At 34.0% G+C, this 23,000-nt stretch overlaps 1 protein-coding gene and 1 long non-coding RNA gene across 3 annotated transcripts in view; both read left to right on the plus strand.

Moving 5' to 3' along the window:
* Positions 1-51: 51 nt before the first annotated feature.
* LOC148607244 (uncharacterized) lies at positions 52-17,569 on the plus strand. Of its 2 annotated transcripts, none has more exons than XR_015915246.1 (3): positions 52-132; positions 4,907-5,074; positions 16,261-17,569. It is a non-coding gene; the product is annotated as an uncharacterized LOC148607244 (long non-coding RNA). The 2 variants fall into 2 exon arrangements; XR_015915245.1 differs by lacking the exon at positions 16,261-17,569 and adding an exon at positions 5,420-6,611.
* A 395-nt stretch (positions 17,570-17,964) lies between these two features.
* LOC148607245 (stromelysin-1-like) overlaps positions 17,965-23,000 on the plus strand; it is a 28,158-nt gene continuing 23,122 nt past the window's right edge. Inside the window, exon 1 of the mRNA XM_088545516.1 lies at positions 17,965-18,949. Within this exon, the coding sequence (XP_088401642.1) occupies positions 18,716-18,949 (234 nt within the window). The 5' untranslated portion in view covers positions 17,965-18,715. The remainder of the gene's footprint in view (positions 18,950-23,000) is intronic.

The following is a 23,000-nucleotide window of genomic DNA, read 5'->3' on the forward strand; positions in this document are numbered from 1 at the left end:
TGTTCATGGAATGAACAGAATATTTTGGGTTTTGAATATTAAGTAGGAGCTGCTGGGAAGCCGCAAAGAGTACATGCTGGATGCCCGGAGCTGGGTGGCAAAGACGTTCCCTGGAAGTCCTGTCATCCGAAGGTCAGTTAGTTTCATTGGTTACTTCTGCTTTTATTTATGGCTTTATAAATATGATATAAAGTAGTGTACTATATAGAATTGTTGATTTCTGTATACATCATTATTTTTGTCGAATTTTTGTTGTGTATGTTTCCTTTAAATATTTTACTATTGTTACATTTTGAAAAACATTTGTATGTGATTTTTCTTTTAAATAATTTTCTATATTACATATTTGATACATAAGTTTTTCTATGTTGACATATTACCGATTCGTTCCTCTTTCGTCTACCCCGGACTTGACTTTTTATGAGCAACTCGGCGGGTGTTTCTAGAAAAGTAGAGGACGCTTACACTACTGGTGCACCTGGTCCATGCTCTTAGTTTCTAGTGGAGTACGAGTTGAGGATTTGTTGTTTTTTTGGTTTTTTTTTTGTTTTTTGCTTTTTACGTGTTATTTTATGTTCTTTATGTGTGTCAGTTTTCCCCTTCAGGTCTTTGCCCCTTGATTACATTCTTTTGATTTATACTTGCAATCAATTTTAATTACGAAATGTAGTCTTGTCTTTTGCACTGGCTTACGTGAACGACTGTAAAAGTTTGCTTTTCTGTGAGTGAATGATATTTTACCCTAAACGCTCCTCCACTAGTTTGAACGTATGAGATGTAACTAACTTGTATAAGATTGTATGATAAAAAATATTTCAAATGAATATGATATTGCAACTGTCGTGTTTTTGTTTTAAAATACATTTAAAATGATACTTAGAGGCTTGCAAAAATGTCTGGTTTAGGCTTGTTTTCGGATTATTAAGGATTTGGTATAGACGGATTTCGCTGTATTGAAATATTTCAATAATTTTGTGGTAATACACTATGAGCTTGAAAAAATGAAAATATATATCATCGGAAACGTGATATTAGTTTGTGTACCGACAATTTTTTATCCCCCGCCACTGTATGCTTCTATTGTTTAATGTATATATATGCGTTTAGTTATTGTTTTTCTCTATATGTAAACTGTATATATATACATGTTCCTGTTGCGTACATCGTGTGCGCAAGAGTTTATTGAATTAAGTGTTCAAGTGTTAAACTAATGCAATATAAAATTTGCTTCGGGGGCTAGTCGGGACGAACCCGGGTCAGTTAATTCAGATTTTTTTTCCACTTCACGTTTGTTCGTCTACATACCTGTCCCATTTTAAAATAAGATTTTCTCTTTGTTAAAAAAAAATGCTATTGGTGGCTTTAAACAGAATTTCAGCTAATCACGCATATATATATGATCATGGATACTCTTCTCTCCCATTATTGTTATGTACTGTATTAATTCTCATTTCCGAAATCGAAAAAAAGTTGAACTAAATTGATACTTACACGATAGAAAAGTGAACAAAACAGAATGTTTATAAATGTATCAACTCTCTTTAACCAATACTGTATCAGTTTATTGTTCATTTACACTCTCCATAAGAAGGTAAAAAAAGTACAATACCGACTTGATCTTACTGCATGAATTTTTATGTTCCTATTAGTGCCAATACGAGGAATGAAGTCAGACTCTATTACACTATCCTCATCTTTATCTTGCTGTCATTTGCAGATATTTATCCGTGTTTTTTACGTATTGTTTTAGTAAAACTATTCCAAATTTTGTTTCAGCTGTAAATGTTATTTTTTATCTAAATCATCGATTTTTATCTGAGGTTTTATAAGGAATGTTATTCCACAATTTTCGGCTTAGGAGAAACAAAAAAAAAACGTGTTGTAGATATATCACAATAAAATACATATATTTACAAATTAAAGTAAATGAAAATAAAGAAATTAAAATAAAATTATAACTAATTGGTACTTAAAATTTAATTTTTAGCTCACCTTGCCACAGGCCATTTCAGCTAATGCTATCACTTGACGTCCGTCGTCGTCATTAACTATTTTTTCAAAAGTCTTCTCCTTTGACAATATTTGACCAATTAGAACCAAACTTGGTGTGAATGTTTCTAAGGGTATCATGCATAGAACTCATCTGGGGATTTTTGATCCGTCGAAAAAAATGGCTGTCGTTACTAAAAATAGAACATAGGAGTCAGACAGTAGTTTTTCCATACATCTCCAAAACCGTTAGGATTAGCCAAAATTCTTTCAATTGCTGAAATTGTCCTTATAATAAGCCCTACAAAAGTCTCCCGTGATCAAAGTTGTCAGACGACTCCTTGAAAGAGTTATCGCCCTTGAGAGAAGAAATGACGGGTTTCTTTTACAGTTTTCAGTCAATATTTTGAAAACTATAATAGATGGAAAGAAACTTTCAGTTGCTGAAATGATCCTTATGTTAAGTCCTACCAAAGTATTCTTGTGTCAAAATTTTTGTACAACTTGTTAAATTCATCGCCCTTCAAAGACAAAAAAAAATCACCAAGTGAGCAATTCAGGCTCCTGGGAGCGTCTCGTTTTAATTTGAATCTACATTTATAAGTATTGGTGGAAATATTGAATCATATTCTCTTCTGTCCATGGCTGAGTATTTTTTTAGCTCAAATTTGGAATAAATTTCTTTCTTTTTTTTAAATCAGCCCCTTCCCTTCAGTATAAACATTGTAGGTGCCTAAAAGACTTTCCGTTTAGTCACTTTCGTATCCTCAAAACGACTTTGCCTTTGCTTGAGATTGGTACAGGAGTCGTTTCTAATTTGCCGTATAAAGTGGTCATCGTTTGCTTCACACAATAAATATCTACTTATCCATATGTCTTCTGTTTTCCTTATATGCATGTTTTAATAAAGCTTGTTTTGTCCTGGTTAAAGCTAATGTAAAGCTATCTCTAAATCCCATTCTGTATGGGATTCAAACAAGAACGAAAACAATGAAACCGTAATTATACAGAATCAAATAAAACAAAACGCAGACAAAAATGTGCAACGAAGATGGGCATCCTAAATTAATTCCACCAAAACATTGACATCATGGAGTGTGTGCATTGGTAAGATGTGTTTTATACAAGGAGGGCTCAAGTAAAATTTATTTTTTAATTTAATCTTTTTATGTTAAAACATTGTAAAATACTCAAGGACAATAAAGTTATTCGTTATTAAGTATTGTAATGTAAATACAAGTAAATATTATACATATGTGGGTTTTTTTTTCAAATACATGTGTATTTCTTCAGGGATATAGTCCCTTTTATGTCTAGGTTACAGACCACCAATTCAACCAATGAGCATTTGGGACGTACGCAAAAATAGTCCTACGCAGAAATTACCCCTGTTCCTCATAGTGCTGTGAAAAAAGTTTTCATCTCATTTGAAAAATTTAAACAGTTTCTGAAAGGAAAAACATTTCTGTACATTTTATAGGTGCATTTTGCTTCTTGTGATGTGAAGCCTAATCTCCATAATGATTTCTAAATATACCCCTATCTTGTGAAAACACTGGGATTTCCCATGCTATTTATAGACACTTCACTTCCGGTGACCAGTACTGCACTGCAAGTCTGCTAACCCCCACATGCCATTCTGAGGATTGTGAGCTGACATATGTAGAATCATGCTGATATATAGTCCTCTGCAGGTTAAAGTTAAGGTAAAGTCCAGAGAAGCCATTGAATATTGTGAAATTAGCATAGAAGCCTATGGGAAGTGGAATTAGTGGTTTTTAGCCTTAAGATACCTAAATATCCGGATGCGTCTCTGGTTTACAACCTGATGTGTTACTACAACGTAGTTCACACTTTCTTACCCGATAAAACTGGTGCATTTAATAAAGATTGTTTTAAGGAGGTAGACATAGGGTAAGGGACACAAATCTTAAAATCATTGGAACGTTTGTATTCAGCATTTTACACCAATCTCATGTAAGCATCTGAGTAATTTAGGTTGATTTTTTTTCTGCTTCAAATGAAAGCTTGAGAGGCTTTGGTGGAATTGAATATGATACAAACATATCACTGATTTCAGGAGTTATGTCCCTTACCATTTGTATACCTCCTTCAGTCAGTATAAGTTGCTCTTGTGTGGGCGTGGTTCTTTTTCAATTGAAAATAAGTTGATTTAACAGTATATTTTTCTTTCTAAATTTCAAACTTTGTTTAAATTCGTTGTTTTTTTTAAGTCGTTAAATTTCTTCATATCCAGATATCATAATAAATTTCAGAAATAATGTTGAATTCGGGATTAAAGTACATGATTTTGGAAACAGAAATGTTAGAGGTATTTCCCTAATCTAACGCCTTTCCCATCCTACAAGTTAACTGTTCCTCGAGTGCGAAGAAAATGATTTCAATGGATATATTAACAGCTGTTGTTTGTTTAATTATTTAAATTGATATCTTCATGGTACATAATATTTCTATTTTTATTTTGTATACTTTTTTAATGAAAAGGAAAACTAATTTAAAAAAAAATAACTTTTTTGTCATAGCAGTATCTTATTCGTATAAACGGTCTAATATTTGCTATGAATCATTCTCTTTGAAATGGAGAACTACCTATATACATTGACTATATTAAACATTAGAGCCTATTTTATCAAGTATGCCCTGTTATAACCATGCAGTTCACACTAAATCCCAGGACGCCTATATTTGCATTATCCATAAATTGATGGTTACAATATTCTGTTTATGTCTTTTTATTTTGCAAGTCTTGTCAAGGATCTGGCCGGGAGATTTATTACTTTTTGCAGGAAAGCAATAATTTATTCAAGAATATTAACACGTGTGAATAATAAGTAAATAACACGACATGTAAAAAAAACATGATTTTTTACCGAAATATATAACTTGTAATCTGTAGACTGAATATGGAAACACTGCGGAAATGGCGTGTGTACGACTTTGTAGAGGTTTTGGTTGATGTACGATTTGGCTGTGGTATGGTGCTTGTTACAATTTTGGAGAGGTATAGGCGTGGTTGTGGTGGAAAGCCGAGATTCAGGCATGGCTTCATCGAGGATCAAAAGTAGTAAGTAGTTATCATGCATTACTGGGTAAGATCCTACAGTTGAGTAATTATTTTACCTTTCTATTTAGAGCAAAGGAAATTATGCTACACTGAAAGTAGTTTTTAGTCTCTCATTTCGGCGGAAGTCTCCCGAAATTTAATTTTTAAAAAATCAACAATCTCCTCTCTACATGCCCGTGTCAAAGGGGGAGATTTAGCCCCATTCGGGAATTTTGTCCGTCTTATTTTTTTTATTTTATGGCTTAAAATTGTGAATGAAAACAGTTACTTCGTGCAGGTTTTGTCAAAACAAATTGATCTCGAACCTGTAATGAAGACCATTAATTTACTAATATTGTAATTTAGGAAAATATAGTGTACTATCTTTGGAGAGGATGTCACTAGAAATAGTTGCAGTGCTATTTGCTTTAAGCTCAAATCTGTTCTGTTGCTAAACGTAAAGCATATCGCGAAAGGGAAACTTCGGAAATCTCCCGCTTTGAGATTTTTTTGAGAGGGAGATCTCCTGTTTCAGATTTTTCAAGATTAACACTTATGTGAACCAACCGAATCCGGACATCTGCAAATTCTATATTATTGTTTAATCTGACACTACGGCACGGACCATCTGAGTATAGATAATCAAACTGTTCATCATGGCACCAGACATGCAGTCTTAGCCACAGAACAAGACTCGAAATGAACAAGAAGAAATAATATGTACTTGCCTCATGATAAAAGAATATAAACAACCAGCAATCGTACTAACTACGACAACTTTGCTTACAACGTGAATGCAGACAATCACAACATGTAACTATATAAATTAATATATTAGTAGCAAGGGATATGCTGTTTTGGAATAAAGACAAAATATAAAAATTTCCATACTCTTAAGCACTGTTGCTTTTAAACATAATTTAGTATATTGTATTTTTTAAGGTTTTGGCGTTTTGTTTTCACGGGCTCGAATGTACGTTTTTATCCGGCATATTTATTTCGATCCTGGCTTTTTTTTTTATTTTCTTTTGTTTTACTTTGAAGAAAACCTTCTTCCGCGTTTTCTTTTCGCATTGAAAAATCTTCGTAGTAGCCTAGAAGCAGCCCAAAGTTTATAAACAATGAGTCAGTATTGAAGTGGATGACAGATAACACAACTAATAATTACAACGTCTTAGTTTGTTTACGGAAGTTGTTAAAGTTCATGATCCACAGTCGCATGACCACTTCGCAATTAACTAAAGTAGGTTAATTTAGTCCTTTTTCAAGACTAATATTATGTAAGTTGCTGCTAAACCACGAAATGATACATGTGTATCTCAAAATTTAATTGTTGCAAACTGTTTAGTTCGTTTGTTTGTTTGTTTGTTGGGGTTTAACGTCCGAGCAGCAATATTTCAGCTATATTCAGACGATGAACATGAAATTGATGATAAAATGAACATGAAATGATGATGAAATGAAAAAGGGATGGGACACAAGGACAATGGGGTCGATAAATTTTGATTGCCACTGGAAATAGGGAGAGGTGGGTAGGGTCGGGCAATTTAGCCTCCTGTGGCGGAGCCCTATGGTTCCTACTCCGGAAGAATACCACAGTAGGGTTCTTTAACGTGCGAGGAGCGTGGCATCTTTCCCAACACGGTGCACCACTATGGTTTGCGGTCTGGTTTTCCGTATTATAGCCTGACAACCCCAGCATGTAACACGCCAGGGGTACCCCATTCCACCACCTGGGGCACACATCCCAGTTGCTCTGTGGGCAGAGCGCCCTAGCCCCCGGCTAGGGTTCTGAGCACTATTTAGTCGCCTTTTACGACAAGCTTAGCGCTGCTGCGGGCCTATTCTTTTAACACCCGGACCTGCACGGGGCTGTTTAGTTTGAGTTGTGGTTATTGCACGATTAAGAAGCAGTTAAACCGAAGGTACGAACCAGCGAAACCGTATGAATGTATGCTCCTCTGGCCAGAGATGGCCCACTTCTCTTTCTGTTCTCTAATTATCATTGACAAGGTGCACTGGAAGTTTAAATAAAAGAAACAAAATATTTAAGTCGTTAAAGTTTTCTATCCTATCATTTCTTTTTTTTTCCTGGATAAGAAATAGGAAATATGTGATCTTTTCAGATTTTGATTACAAAGCCGAATGTCTTTTTTTTCGCAAATTTTAGTAGAGTTATGATCATTTGCTATAATTTGTTCTGTATATTTTTGCCTTCCACATATTTGATTGGTCGGGAAGAGCTCGCCATTTAGTGCCAGCCCTACTTCGAGTTGTAGCTGAGACGGTTCTCTGTGAATGCATTTTCGTCTTCTTATATCATATCTGGAGTCTTAGATCAATGGACATCTTTTTTTTGCGTCCGGTTAACAAAATCTTCATGAATCATTACCTCCTTTGGTTGAAAGGATTATGGTTTCTTAACACGAGTTAAAAAAAAAGTTACTTTCTGTTTTGTTTGGCTTTGTTTTGTTATTACCTTTTTTTGATCTACGATTAAAAACTGAGTTGCAGAATATGAGTCTTAACCATTACACCATGTCAAAATTTAGTAATTAGAAGTTTTCTTTCTCTCACACGTTTGGTCGCATGGTTAACCATTAATATAGGCAGATATTTCAGGACAATGATATAGGCTTTGTATAAGACCGTCACGACGAGTTGGATGTTCATTCTGCTAGCCCAAAGATGTAACAATATCACCTAGCCGATTTCGTACACACGACTCCAAGCAAATCAGTCGTCCGTCTGTCTGTTTAATATACAATATGCCGCTTCATTGCCGGTGAAGCAGTAAATATCAGTTAGGTACAAGTATGACTTAAATCAATGTTGTTCTGAACTCGACGCTAGAAAGAGACTTCCAAGGCGGTTTTTATTTCTAATAATTGTTTTTACTATACATACATGAATTAAAATACTTAAATCTAATTGAATTATCGACTTTACGAGTGGTGTCTCATGAGCGGATGAAACACGTCTTCGATCGAGCTTTCTACATTGGCCATATTTACAATTAATGAACTACTTTTACTGTGTATTGCCTTTGTTCTATGTATATTCAAAATATAATATATATAAAATAAGAGAAACATATGAAATGCAATAACAAGTACTATCTTTAATTTTTTTTTCCTTTTTAAATTACTTAAAGTTTTTTACAATAACACATGGCACGCAATTTCAATTTCTAATTCAGATTTTTTTTTCGAACGCCACTAAGTTATAAGTATTTGGCCAATCGGGAAACAGAATTGCGATCAGGTGACTTGCGTTTCCGTAGAAGAGCGTCTTCAAGGTCAAAGGGTTAGAATTGAATGCTTCATTTTTGTTGTTTCATCGGCGTGTACAAGCGTTGACCGTATCACTGCATTTTCAAACTGAAAAAGTTTCCTAAATGTGTGAAACGTGAAACATCAAAAATGAAACATTCAATTCTTAAGTGTTATAGTGAAATTCTACAAAGCATTAAATGCCAATATTAAAATAAGAATGATTTTTTAATTATAAGTATATTTTTTTCATTTTAAGGCTCTTATCGAAACATATGCAGTCTGCCCAAGTTTCAGACAAAATACAAATCATTGAAATGAAGTTGTTTTATACGCATTTTGTTAAAGTTATCATGTAATTTCATATTTGGGTTTTTGTTCCTGACTAAGTATTGCTCGTTATGAATTCAGTGACAACGCTGAGTTGTCGATTAAAAGTATAAGACATATTATTCAACGTTTTCTTTTGATGTGGTCTATACGAACGAACCTTTTCCTCAATCTAATAACCGGAAATTGATGCATTTTCATATGACAGTATAAAAATTAAGGTCGGGCTTTTCCGTATAGGTCAGAGTTAATCCTTTGTAACCAGTTGTCAACGCAGTGCAACATAATAACCTTATCATATGATCAAACATTGTCATAAAGGATATAGTTCTGAACCCGCTGGTAATTAAAGTTTTATTCACGTGTTTGCGTTATATTTTTTGCATGTTGATTCGACCTCATGTAGACAAGATGCAAACATGTAAACAGACTTTTTTTTTAATTCTCCGTCCAAACACGAGTTTCATATCTATGTTGATAGCCTTTGAAGTGTAAAGAAAACTTCTTTGCGTGGTTACAATTGTATGTGAATTTATTTTCGTCGGCTTCGACGACAAAACGGGTCACTCTTCTTTGATATACACAACCGTGCATGATACTTCCTTCCCAGGTCTCCTAAAATTCGCAATTTTAGAATTTCCTTAAATCTTCACATTCAATAGGTTTGTGGAAGAACTCGATCTAAGATAACTTTATCCGATGGATATTTCACACAATCAATAAAGATTTTCTTTTTCCATGGCGGATAAAGACCACGTGCAGTTATTTTCTACCATTACTCATAATAAGTCTAAAAGTATCACTTTTATTTTATCAATTCGGACAATTTTGCGCTAATGACATTCATTTGACAAAATATCATAACATATAAATTCAACTAAATCTAATACGGCGTGCATGATGGTCCTCATTTACGGAAATGATCAATTTTGCAATTGCGCTTGATCCAGTGCACTTCAATGTTTACTTCATTTGGTTAACTTGTTGCTTTACAGCGATTGCTTTTACAGACCAATTTCAGATATGAAATGGAGAAAGTTATATCTGATATCAAGCAGGAAACGTAAAAATGACAAGAAGATTAATTGTATAGATAATATTTGTTGCTTGCCCAAATATAACAGCACGAAGCTAGACATAGTCTTAATGATTAATGTGTTTAGGTCGTGACCTTCCTACATATCCAATCACATACAGCAATGAAAAGGACTTCATCTTTATCTCTTAAGATTTGTATGCAAAAACATGATGCCGATATTGCAATGCTGATACTTTTACTTTTGTGCTGAACGTAAAAACGTCGGTCCTTCTAAAATGTTTAATACCCAAGTGAGCCATTCCATGCAGGTTTTTGCCTGTAATTTTAAATAATTTCTTTACGTCTATTTTTTTTTTAATCTATGATGGATGCTGAATCACATGCAATTGAATAACTTGGAGGCAACTATAAAGGAATTAAGAAATCGGTTCATGCTTCTATTTACTTTGTTCACAAAATACTTTGGACTAGAAATAAACCTAACTGGACTGCCCCGATCGATAACTAAAATTTATGCGAGAATGATTGTTGCATGCCTATTTTCAAGTACCCGCGTTAGACAAAAAATATAATGCAACATTCGTTGAAACATTGAAACCGAAAATTGCGGAAAATAAAATCAACAGTCTTCAGTTATAAACTTGCTTGAAGTATACGTGAATTTGCTACCAGTTTGAAAATCTCTTATGCAACACAAAATCTATTAAAACTCACTTGTGCCAGCTTAAAATGTGTATTGATTCCGTTATCACCCACTCCCAAACTGTTTAAACGTTATTACAAAGATTTTGAATTGCCTTTCACTTGTATACTGATGATTTGTTTTGAATTGCCTTTCACTTGTATACTGATGATTTGTTTTGAATTGCCTTTCACTTGTATACTGATGATTTGTTTTGAATTGCCTTTCACTTGTATACTGATGATTTGTTTTGAATTGCCTTTCACTTGTATACTGATGATTTGCCGCAGTGAGTAAAACATTCGGAGATTTATTCTTATTAATCTTGATTTGATGGTCGCTTATATCCCTGTACTGACTTTGATGCACTTGGTTCATGCTCCCAGTTTTTAGTGCAGTCCAAGTTGTTCATTTACTTTTGTTACTTTGTATGTATTATTTTAGTTACTTTATGTTCTTTGTTGTGATTGTCGGTTTTCCATGTCTGGTCTTTTTGTCCCTGGATTACATTCTTTGGATTTCCGCTAGAATCTTGGTTCCCTTGATTACTCTTTCATTCTACTTGATCTACCAATATCTATAATCACTAATATGTTAAGATATTCCATAGGCTTCTGGTCTTTTTGTCCCTCAATTACATTCTTTTGATTTCCGCTAAAATCTAGGTTCCCGTGATTACTCTTTGACGATTCGTCAACGGTAACTACAAATTATAAATTCTACGACTGACGACAACTACAATTACTTTTTGTTCCTTAACTTAGACCCCTTGACAATGGGCGATGTCGCTTTCACTAATTGTGATCTCATGAATATTTGTTGCAATATCCCGAACGCTCATGTTGGTGTTTTATGAACAGGGGATTGCAGTTAAACAATAACCCGAACACTCATGTCGGGAGTTCAGTCTACGCCAATCAACATAATTTAACCAATTTATAGGGAACGAAGTCCTCAAAACTGTATTAAATGCGAAATCAAGCAGTGAGAGCCTGATTTTAGCCTGGCAGGAAGTCATGTCTTCGTAGCTTCTCTTACAATATTCAGTATTTTAGCATCTTCGTTACTAAAAGCGTTTATTATATTGTCTTTAATTATTATTTAAAATTCCGATACTTTTTTTCGTATCCAACATGCCACATGAGTAAGCCCTCTGAGTTTTAGCCAGAAAGTCCGAAGCCATGAACGATACCGGTCTCCATTATTAGCGACAAGAAATGTCAGAGTAATCAAGGGAACCAAGGTTATAGCGGTAATCAAAAGAATATAATCCAGGGACAAAGACCGGATATGGAAAACAGACACACACAACAAAGAACATAAAGTAACTAAAATCATACATACAAAGTAACAAAAGTAAATGAGCAACTCGGACTCCACTAAAAACTGGGAGCATGGACCAGGTGCACCGGTAGGGTAAGCGTCTTCTGCTTTTCTAGAAACACCCGCCGAGTTGCTCATAAAAAGTCAAGTCCGGGGTAGACAAACGAGAAAAGGTAAACTATGACCCGTTGAATAAATCAGTTTTCATGATGCTGATGGATACATCATAACGATCCACGAGTTCATGAAGACGACCATAAAACTTCTGTAGTGATGACTTCAATCTTGTAGCAACATAACCCTGTTCCGGAAGCCTATTTGTTAGAGTTCTAGCGCGATACAAAAAGTCTGCGTAGTTTCGGCAAGCTCTGGCATAACGTATGAGTTGTGATATAAACACTCCATACACAGGAGCCGAAGGGATGTTGCCACAGATGAAAGGAAAGTTGACAATTTTGAATGAAAAGTCATCACGTTTGTCGTAAAGTTTGGTCAGTTGTTTTCCTTTACCATCGATTTCTAAGTGTAGGTCAAGATATGAGGCTGACTTCACAGTGTCTGTAGTATCCTTCATCTCAAGTTCTTTTGGGTAGATGCGATGTATCAAATCCCCGAAATTAGGATTGTTTAAAGATAATACGTCATCTATATAGCGGAAACTGAGATTGAAGGATCTAGCCAAACGATATTCTTTCTTCAGGAATCGTCAATAAGTGAAAAAAAGGCATCGAGATGTCTAGAAGGGGCAAAAAGGATATTATATATAACGTCTCAGAATGTGACGACTCTATTCGCTACACTGCTCCATCGGATCAAATTGATACAGGGAAGATATGTAAACGTATAGATAGGTCTGAAAAATTCCCAACGATGTTAGAACTGTCAAAATTGCGATGCAAATTTTTGGTCGTTCCCTCCGCGGGACTCGAACTTGTACCGCTGTGACATCTATGGCAACACCGCCTGCACAAAGTCCAGCGCCCTAGACCACCCGGCCAGCTAGGCTATATAAAAATATAGCTTTCGCTATATAATGACTCGGCCAGCGAAAGCTATATTTTGATATAGCTTAGCAGGCCGAGTGTTCTAGGGCGCTGGGCATTGTGCGGGCAGTGTTGCCATAGATGTCACAGCGGTACAAGTTTGATTCCCGTGGAGGAAATCACCACAAATTTGCTTCGCGAATTTGACAGTTGTAGCATCGTTGGGAATTTTTCCAGACATATATATATATATATATATATATATATATATATGTGTGTGTGTGTGTGTGTGTGTGTGTGTACTGTATCCAACTTCGTCCTCTTACAGATTACAACTGTGTCATATTGTATTTGAGAAATGAATAGTATAGCACAAATTATATTTTAAGTTGAATACTTTGTAAGTTTTCTTGTAATATGTAGTTCCCAGTTAAAACTCCTCCTACCACTGGGAACCAATAATCATCGACTCATCGTTTAATGTTCATTAAAAATCGCGATACCCCTAAATGTGCAAATATCCACGGCAAGGAGTTTATGACAATGTCATATACAAAAGAATTAATTACAGTTCTCTTACAAATTCAAATCTAGCAATCACGACTTCATGAGTCATATGTAACAAATCGATTCCGGACAAGACATGAGGAATGAACGGACAAATTGTCAAAACTACCGAACGTAATACTACTAAATGTAATTTGTACAAATTGGATTAATAAAGTATCCTAAACCATCGGATTGTTAGAAATGGATGTCAGAAGTCAATAATGGCTTGATGGATTGGCTTACAAACCGTTATTTCCATTTATGTAATCTCTAGGGATCTACAGGCTCGTCCAAATGAGCATAAACGGCATCATTTATTTCTTGTGATCTTCTATTAAGTTTCTAACATACCTAAATTGCTACTTGCTTAAAAATGTCAATACACAATTATATAATGAGATAGATTGGTGCTGGCTGTTCGTTTAATGTTTCGTCAGAACTTGTTGCATGGAATCCTACTGAGATTGATGGATGGCAAATCGATTAGAAGGGGTGAAGGGTGATTCCAATTTGCACAAATTTTACATAAAACAGACAGCGACATAATATTGATGTTTACTCTCGGCAGAGTTAACAAAATGATTGATATCTCGAAAATACAGTTCTGTATATTCTATGACTAATACTTCTGTATGGGGGTTGAAGAGACTTGAACGCAGTAACATCAACAAGTTTGACCACGTTATCTGAAATTTACCCGATAAAGTACATACCGTTTGATATTTAGATTATCGACATGTGAGCTTTGGTGAGAATGTTAAAATCTTCAAATTTTATAAAATAGAGTTAAGAAATAGTTTGGATCGAGGACAGGGTGAAGGAGAATCGGTTTCTTCAATGATATCAGACCAAAAATGTGAAATTAGTGACGGAGAACCTGTCTCAGAAATTTAATCACCACCAGTGATGATGATTTAATCATCAGATTACAGGATTTGGAGAAAAAGGTATTTGAGAGTATTTTCCTTGTGGAAAGCTCTATAATTTCTTGATCGTTATTGCAAATTGCAAAACTGTGCATAGAACCCAGCGTACACGTAGTATTATATACGACCGTCTCCTTTGTGCGTAGTCCTGTTTAAATTAAACAAAAAATGCAGACAAACATTACTTTGGGTAATATAGCTTGGATACTCTACAAACTGCAATACAATCTTGGCTATCACAGACTACAAAACATTTCCCGCCAATGCAAAAACGCAAAATGTGCCCAATGCCACGATACGCATATAAATTTAATTTAAAAACTATTACAAAATATATAATATGTATTTGGTTTATTAGGACAGCTAACGTTAACCTCAGCTTGGACTTAATATACACTCCTTGTCCTCAAACAGAATGCCTCTTTTTTCTATATAATTCAAAGATGACCACTTTCAAAGTTATTAACTTCAAAGAAATGTTTATATTGCTTATTCTACATGTAAGTGTGGATTTCCGTAACTTAATTCCTTATGATCGTCTTTATTATTTTTTTTTTTGTGTGTGTTTAAAAAATAAATAATTCTAATTTTATAATTTATGAACATGATAATTAATGCAGAAATTGACAAATATTTTATCTTCCTTTTATAGAGTGGCGTACAGGAAAAACTTTCCGTCAAAGAGATTTTGCCTTTTAATGGAATAACTGATGACTTTTGTCGGTTTCTCAGAAGTTTGGCGCCAATCCGACGTAAACTTATGTATAAAGTTACTGTATTTAAATATCTCCTTGATGCAGACGTCTGATTTTATTATTCAGTTTCAGAAGATTGTTTATCACTGGGGAAATATTTTGTATTGATTGAGTATAACATTTCTGTTTGGTTCTTTTCAGTAAAGGTCTTGGAAACACCGTTTACATATTTGCGAATCATAGCTTATTCGATCTTTCTTCTACGTTCGAAGAATTCAATCGATCGTTTGATATAGAAGTTGTGCTTATTCTTTGCATTGTCTGTACTGCTTTTTGTATTTTAAAAGTCGCACTTTGGAACAGTTTGCCTGTAATCTGAAAAAATCTTTATCTTGCTCAATATATACTCATATAAATCAATGGATATGATTGTTCAGTTCAAAAAGGGTAACTCTGAAGAACTTAGTTGGAGAGGAAAGAAAGATAATTCAAACATTTCTAGTCGTGATTTTCTCTCTTCTCTGCTTTTCTGACTTGATATGCCTTAATAAATAGAAAAAACACCGTTATTGTATCATCTTGTTCTTGTCGAAAGTGCATGCCTGTATTAATTTATTTGGTCTGCCATTTTTCATGCTCATAGATATAAGTAAGAAGTTTTGAATTTTATAATAAATATCCTATCCAGTTCCCAGTTCGGGGATCACGATTTTCATTTATAAACATCTACATAAACGTGTTTCGTCTTACATTAAAAGTGGGTTAATATCGTAGAATGACACAAGTGTGGCCTCATCGGAACATCCTGGCCATATTTCCTCTGATCTAATTATGAACAGGATACCAGAACAATAAAAGAAACCAGTCCGATCCTTAACCTTCTGTTTTAATTGACACAGTCCCATGACATACCGTGCCAGAACGTTCTAACGATAAGTCTTTTTAAAGGAAATGATTAATTTTATTTCAAGTTTTAAAACTACTGGTCAAGTATGGGAAGAGGGTTGTATGAAACTTGACTCCTTTTTTTTAAGTGACTATACCCTGACATTGTTGTGGTGCTCCGATTTCGGAGTACGATAACAGCGGCAGATGGTAGATGGTGACACACGGATCTAGTAGAGGTTCAATGCTTCAGAGGATAAGATAAACTTAAACGTAAGAGGATACCATCTAGTATTACTGAGCTGTAAGTGCGTGCCTAGCTGCTACAAGCGCATTTGTGATAGATGAACTAGATACATTGGTGTTCTATAGTGACACGAACTATCAAGAGGTCACACGAAAGGTTAATTGTAGGATCTCAGTCTGTAGTCATATTGAATCATTCCATAATTATGACGATCTGTATCAGTTGTTTTAATCGCTCGTCTCTATTCCGTTGTTAATTGTTTTGAAGTTTTTTTAGGTCCGCCAATCAATTCTATCTGAAATTCCATACCATCTTCAAAATCAACGAGGCTGTAAGGAAAGTTTATGGAGATTTCGTTGCTTGACTGAAAGATAAGAAAACGGTCAAATCTTAACTCTATGCGCTAAGGTAGTTTTATTTCTATTATTTTCTTTCAATTCTGATAAATTATATCATAAACAGAACTCGTTAAATCAATTGGATTCGTATACGTAGATTAAATTCAACTTTCCATGATGCTGATTTTAATGTCAAGCCTTATGGTTTCTTACTTGTTCGTGAAAGAAGAAAGAAAAATGACATGATTTTATCAGAATATTTTTAATGTTTCTGCGATCAGCAGCTGTAGTAGCTCTCACACTATTTGTATCGAAAACAAATCGAAAGATAGCCTTAAACATCAAAGACCGATTCCTTCCGATCTTCTGATTTTATTAATGTTGTCACAGTTGGTTGAGCAGAATTAGTCATATGTAATCATCATTGCTGCCAAATGTTCATATTTGGTGATTAACTCGTCCGTCTCATTGATTTTGTTGGAAAAAGCAAGATATTATTTTTTAATAATTAATCATAACACAAATTACGAAAATAGCAAATGGCCCATGAAAACAGACTAATTCGCGGTACTCAAAATGAAGTGTTAAAATTCTAGCAGGATTATTTTTTTTCTAAATCAGGGAGTTTTTATAAAGTCCCTATTTAAATACAATTTTATTTATTAAAACAATACTGTTATCAAATGCTTGCGTTTTCATGGGCATAAACAAAATGTTATAATTATAATTTGTTTCTAATAATAAAGCATAACTCCAAGAATATGCATCGTAGGTGAAATTCGATTCTTTAAAACGTGTATAAATTCACACCTGAACTTTTTTCTCATATGATTCACGAGTTTTATCTGATTTCATCACAGATGGTTCTAATGACATATGAGTATAAATTTTACTTTTACTCTTACGCATGAGTTATAATTTGGCATTAGGATAAAATGAAGAAATGCGTGAGATGTTCAAGTAAATCATCTTTTTAATCTAATACTTCAACAAATCGTGTTTCCCTATAAACAAGGCTAGCTCTGTATTTGTTTTCCTAAATATCAGCCACCCTTTCATTGTCTTTCTATCACTACATTAAAAAGAAATGTATTTTTTTTTGTCTAGTTACCTAAACATATAAATATCATTTAATTACGACATAAACATTCTGTTGTAATCGGTGTCCTTTACATTGTCCTGTATTTCATCGTTTAAAACCATTGCAATTAAGGACTATTAAAGATGTAACCCTGTTACATATACAACGCTGATTTCAATTTCAAATGACATTTGAATAAGATATTTGAGTTATTTAAATTGTGTCAATAAAACTCGTTGCGTGTAATTTATTCTAACAACTATTCTCATTGTACCCGACACACCTTCGAATTGCGGGCACGAGTTTGTGGCTTAATCTACAAGTTTATAACTAATCCTATATTTTGATGGACTACAATTACCCAGTCTTAAAATACATTAAAAGGAAATTAGTCGTAGACTATTTGGGCTTGGCTGGTTGTATAAAAACTATCCCTAGGTCAACATAAAAAGAAATCCGAACTATCATTTTCGTTACGCAAAACCAGATAACATCAAAGAGTAACCATGGGAACGTCTCAAAGTTGTAATTATCATTGAAAATAACAAATAAAACTACTTCTCGTCATTTTATCGAATATATAAAGAACAAAATTAAGTCTGTACGTAACGGATCGATGCAATTGTATCATTTGTCTAACCAATAATAGCGAGTTGTGCGTACAGTACACACTCGACTGGTTCTCTGTTGTGCCAGCTTCTGTAGCGTGTTTTGATTAGGAGGATGATCCGAATCATCATGGATGAGTCACATCGCCGTATAGACACTTAAAAAGAAGATTAAAATCATTTGATGTGTAAATAATCTCTTGTACAAGTGTTCGAAAGTGTTTATGTATGTGCGTATGTGTATTTCTTTCTTCAAAAGTAGAAAAATCAATTTTAAAGAAAGTAGTATAAAAACGGTGTAACAATCTCCGGATGTTTACATGTTTTGTTTAATTAAGGAATAAACAACAATCAAGGAGACTTTGTTTATAATGTCAATCATGGAGTTTTGTATATAGCATTCGTGTCATAGGGGCACCCCGGATATAGTTTAATCCATTGGCAATAAACTTGAGAGAGGTCGGAAGTGTAGTTGGTTTTCATTGGTTCACTAATTAAGTCTTTTAAAGCCACAGCATCGTAGTAAAAAGTAGTAAAATAGATAACTAAGTAAATTTGCACAGAGGAATATAAAAATTATTTAATTATAGCTGGCTTCACTAGAGCACTAGACGGATAAACGGATTTTCGCTTTAATTCATTCATTCGCTTTAACATCTGAGATTAACGGGGTTCGATTGTGTGTGTTTACATGTGAAAAGAAGATGAGCATGCTGGATAGTTTCAATACTGACCATTTCGAGCGGACTATTGGACATTCGTGCTTTCACAGACGACAGACTTCAGGGACCAATTCAAATCGTAAAGGTTGTGCAATTTCTTCGTCCATGATGTATATTTCAACCACTTATTTATTCTGTGTAAACCTAGCTGTAATTGTGATATGTACATTGTTTCCATGTATAACGGGTATGCCCTCGTCGGATGCACAAGCTGTGGTAAGTTTCATATGATAGGTTTGTTCAATGTGTTGTCCTGAAATGGGCATGGGCATCGGCATCTTTTCAGCCATTTTATTTGTTTGATTTAGGAAATAGAGGCTTGTAAAATTTTAATGAAGTTAACATTTTAATGTCAACTGTTTTTTATTATTATTATTATTTTATTAAAACATTTCAATTAACCAATAAGGAATTCAAGTTTTCGGTCTCTTGTTAGGTCAAATAGGTTCTAATTAAGATTTGACCGAAAACAATCAACCATATTCTTAACAGTTGAAAAGCAGGCGTCAGAAGTTATCATAATGTATATACAATGTATAAATGCTAATAAAAAGATGAACAAAGTAAAGTTGGCAGCTCTCTACCTACATTAAGAACCAGATGTTTCCTTCAAGTTTGTATGTTAATGAGATTTTCACGTCCTTATACAAAACCTTTCAATGGATGTTGCCAAAGATGAAACAGGCCGTAAAAACATACGGCACATCTGCTGAATAGTACCTAAACTGCACGTCGGGATGAAATATGGGATTGAGGGACACGTCCGTTTCCAGTGGACTGTATCCTGGCTTAAAGATGGATTGGGCTGTTGTCATCATTATTCCAAAAAGGATTTTTTTAGAAGTTTACTATTAAAATCCTTGGTACCAATATAAAAAAAAATATCAATGTATCTATTGAATTAACAATGGATCTTGGAATTTAGAACGAGGGAACAAAATTCTGATTCCCGTATTTGATTCCATTACCCCATACCCCTACCCCCCGCTTTCCCCATCCCCCGTTCTTCGCGTAAAAAGTTTATCGATTAATAACTTGAAACTTAATTAACTTAAATCTAATTTCCAAACTTAGATAATTTATCTCTATTTTATGCAATGGCATTTTATGATTTACAAATTATACAAGACAATAAGATTGAAAAAACAAACAGTAATTAGGTATGAAAAATAAAGAGGATAATCGAGATAACGGATGAATTCACAAATTAATCACTTGACTGTTTTCTTGTGATAGAACAATGTTTTGTAAACCTCATTCAACGAAAACCACACTTTGAGGGTTAATGTCCTACCATGTTTATAGTAAATTACGAGGTATGTGTAACAACAATTACATCATCTAAGTCCGCGGTGCCTTAAAAGGTAAAATCCTTTGACTCATCACACCTGTAATTAACCCTCAGGTGTGAAGATGACATTTGAATAATTTAATCCAAACACATGCGCGTGAAGTATTATAATCCATAAAGCAGGTGAGACAACTCGTGTCACCACTGCAATATTACCTTCTAATTTTCCACTTCGGCTGTCAATATGTGTATCATTTGATCATGATGTGAAATTGAATACCTGTTATTAAATGCACTTTAAATATTTTTTATGCAATAGAATGCATTTCATTTATCTACACAATGACAACATAAGACGTATTTTAATTTCATTTATCTGCACAATAGCAACACTGTACAACCTGTCCCCTACCACGATTTTCTTTCTCGTCTAAAATCTTTTTTTAGATTACGTTTAAATATAATAACATACATGCATGTAGATAGGAACTTTATTCACATTTACAGTTGTATATTCATATTATCACTATACACAGACATGTAATTTGTATACAAAAAGAAAAGCGCTTTAACATGCAAATCCTATAATTTTATATTTTACATGAACATTATACACTCAGGGACTTTTATCATAAAACATCTCCGGTGTGCATGTACATTAAATCGCCACGCATAACAAATAAGCCATAGAACTGAAAAAACCTCTTTGTTTCGAATCCAGTGCGCCCAGGGTTTGATTTTTTTTTTTTTTTTTTGGTTTAAAAAAAACAAATAACAGCATAAAATCCTCTTCTTTTTGTAAACCCTCTCTAGACATCAATTTATTCCATGTTTTGTTATGAAAAGTGTTTTTTCCTTTAATAAAGAGTAAATGTTTCCACCTGTCATCTTTCTAGGCAGGTTACTTTATATATTCAGCTATTTTGCGCGAGGAAAAATAATGCCATTTTCTAGTTAGTATCCCAAGCACATTAGCTAATGATTAAATCATAGTGAAATTATCTTCGAAATCCCTGTGGATTTTTTCTTCATAGTATTCTCACATGTACATTATTCAGACCACAAAAGAATTTTATCAGATACATTTATGTGGTTTCAATATTAATAGTAATTTTATTGTACATGTATGTGAAAAAACATGAATGAAAAATTTGGATTATTCATGGAAATAATTGTGTGACCGAATTTGGTTTATTTTTCTTATTGTTAAAGTGCTAGTTAGGTGGGAATGAGTATTTAGTTACATAAATATACTGTATGAACAATGAATCAAATTACAAAAGAGAATTCAAGTATTTCCGCCAGTAACACTGAAAGAGAAGTATTTTATTTTCTTCAACTTTTCTAATTGAAGTACATTATTTGTAATTTTATACATTCCAGATGTAAATGGGACATTTTGATTAATACAATTTATTGGGTATCGAAATCGGACATTTTAAACAGGCGGCCTGTTCGATTTACTGTGCCTCTTACACGTTTTATTAACACAAGTACTGCAACCTAATTTCCTTGTTCGCGCATGAAAATTTCTCTCCTTTTATTTAAGTGGATCAACGCAGCAATGAGATAAGTTCCTCATTGATAAATATATCTTATACAATCATTCAACACTTTTCAAGTGCACTTGTATTACACCGAACCGATGACACCACAGCCGTCTGACTCAGTCACTGCATCACAAAATTCACTCAAAGCTTTACTGGGATAGGCTAAAACTGGGCCAGTTTGTCCCGGGAGGTTCGTAAATTAATTAACAAGCGGAATTCATGATTGGAAAATGACACTCGACATTAATTATGTCACACTTTAGTTGATAAATAAATGTAATTTATGGATTTAATCAATTAACAATCTTTCATGGTCAATTTAAATTTGTTAGTGTAAGGCCTTGTAAAAATGGTTGGAATACCCTGAACAAACCTTCATAAACTTTGTACAAAATACGAACTCATACGACAGCAGAGCTTATGTTGTCTGTTGTTATTTTGTACCAATTCTAAATAAAGCTTTCGTATTTGTATTGGAACAATTAATGTACTCTCGATAGATGTACACCGATACGACTAACTAACAATATACAATAGCAGTATAGCTGGCACAGGGGATAACAATTAATTTATGAGGCCTGAAATGTTTCATATTAATAAACACATTTCACTGACCTAGCGTGCAAAATAAACAACCAATGCAAATAGCATGATGTCTAGTAAACTCAAAGTGAGTGTCAGCTGTATTAGAGACAATAAATTTCGTGGAAATAAACAAAACTTCGAGCAAAGAACCCATCAAAGGGCAATGCCCCATCCCGACCCCTACTTGACCATTTTTTTCAAGTAACATGGCTTTTGTTATAATTTCTTTTTAGGCTTGAGTGGCTAAAAGAGGACAGTACATACATGCATATGTACAGACAAGTGTACTTCTGATGTTGTTTACTCGAACACAATAGTACAATTTTATACGCAATAATGTTTCTTATTTTCCTCTTTAAAAACAAAGCCCACCAATAGGACTAGGGCTAACAATTTAGTACGCACTAAAACAAAACTAACATATAAATGTAAATAGCGTGTCTTCAACCAATCTAACTACATAAAAATATAAATCAAAGATGAAGTATGCGTATTATCAACAATAAAAGGAGACATCTAAGGACAATAACCAATCCTGACCTCTTCCTGATCTCCTTTTGCAAGTACATGTATAAATAGATTAAACCGTCATCCAATCGGGAAGTTGGAGTAACTTGAAGTGGACAGCACAAATGTTCTTAAATCATGTACAATGTACAAATTTGTGTGAACGTGTACAAACCATTATTGTACACTTTATACATTTCAGCAGTTGAAAATGCAATGCCCATTTTTGCTTCTATACATGTATATGTATTGATATTTTATTGTACTTTATAGATCAGTAGTAGATTCTCCTAAAATAACAACAAATATGAAAAATATACAGATTACACATTGT

Source organism: Perna viridis, chromosome 9, assembly GCF_037379345.1.
Source record: "Perna viridis isolate PV_CMFRI_1.1 ecotype Kerala chromosome 9, ASM3737934v1, whole genome shotgun sequence".
In the NCBI taxonomy this organism is placed as follows: Eukaryota; Metazoa; Mollusca; class Bivalvia; order Mytilida; family Mytilidae; genus Perna; species Perna viridis.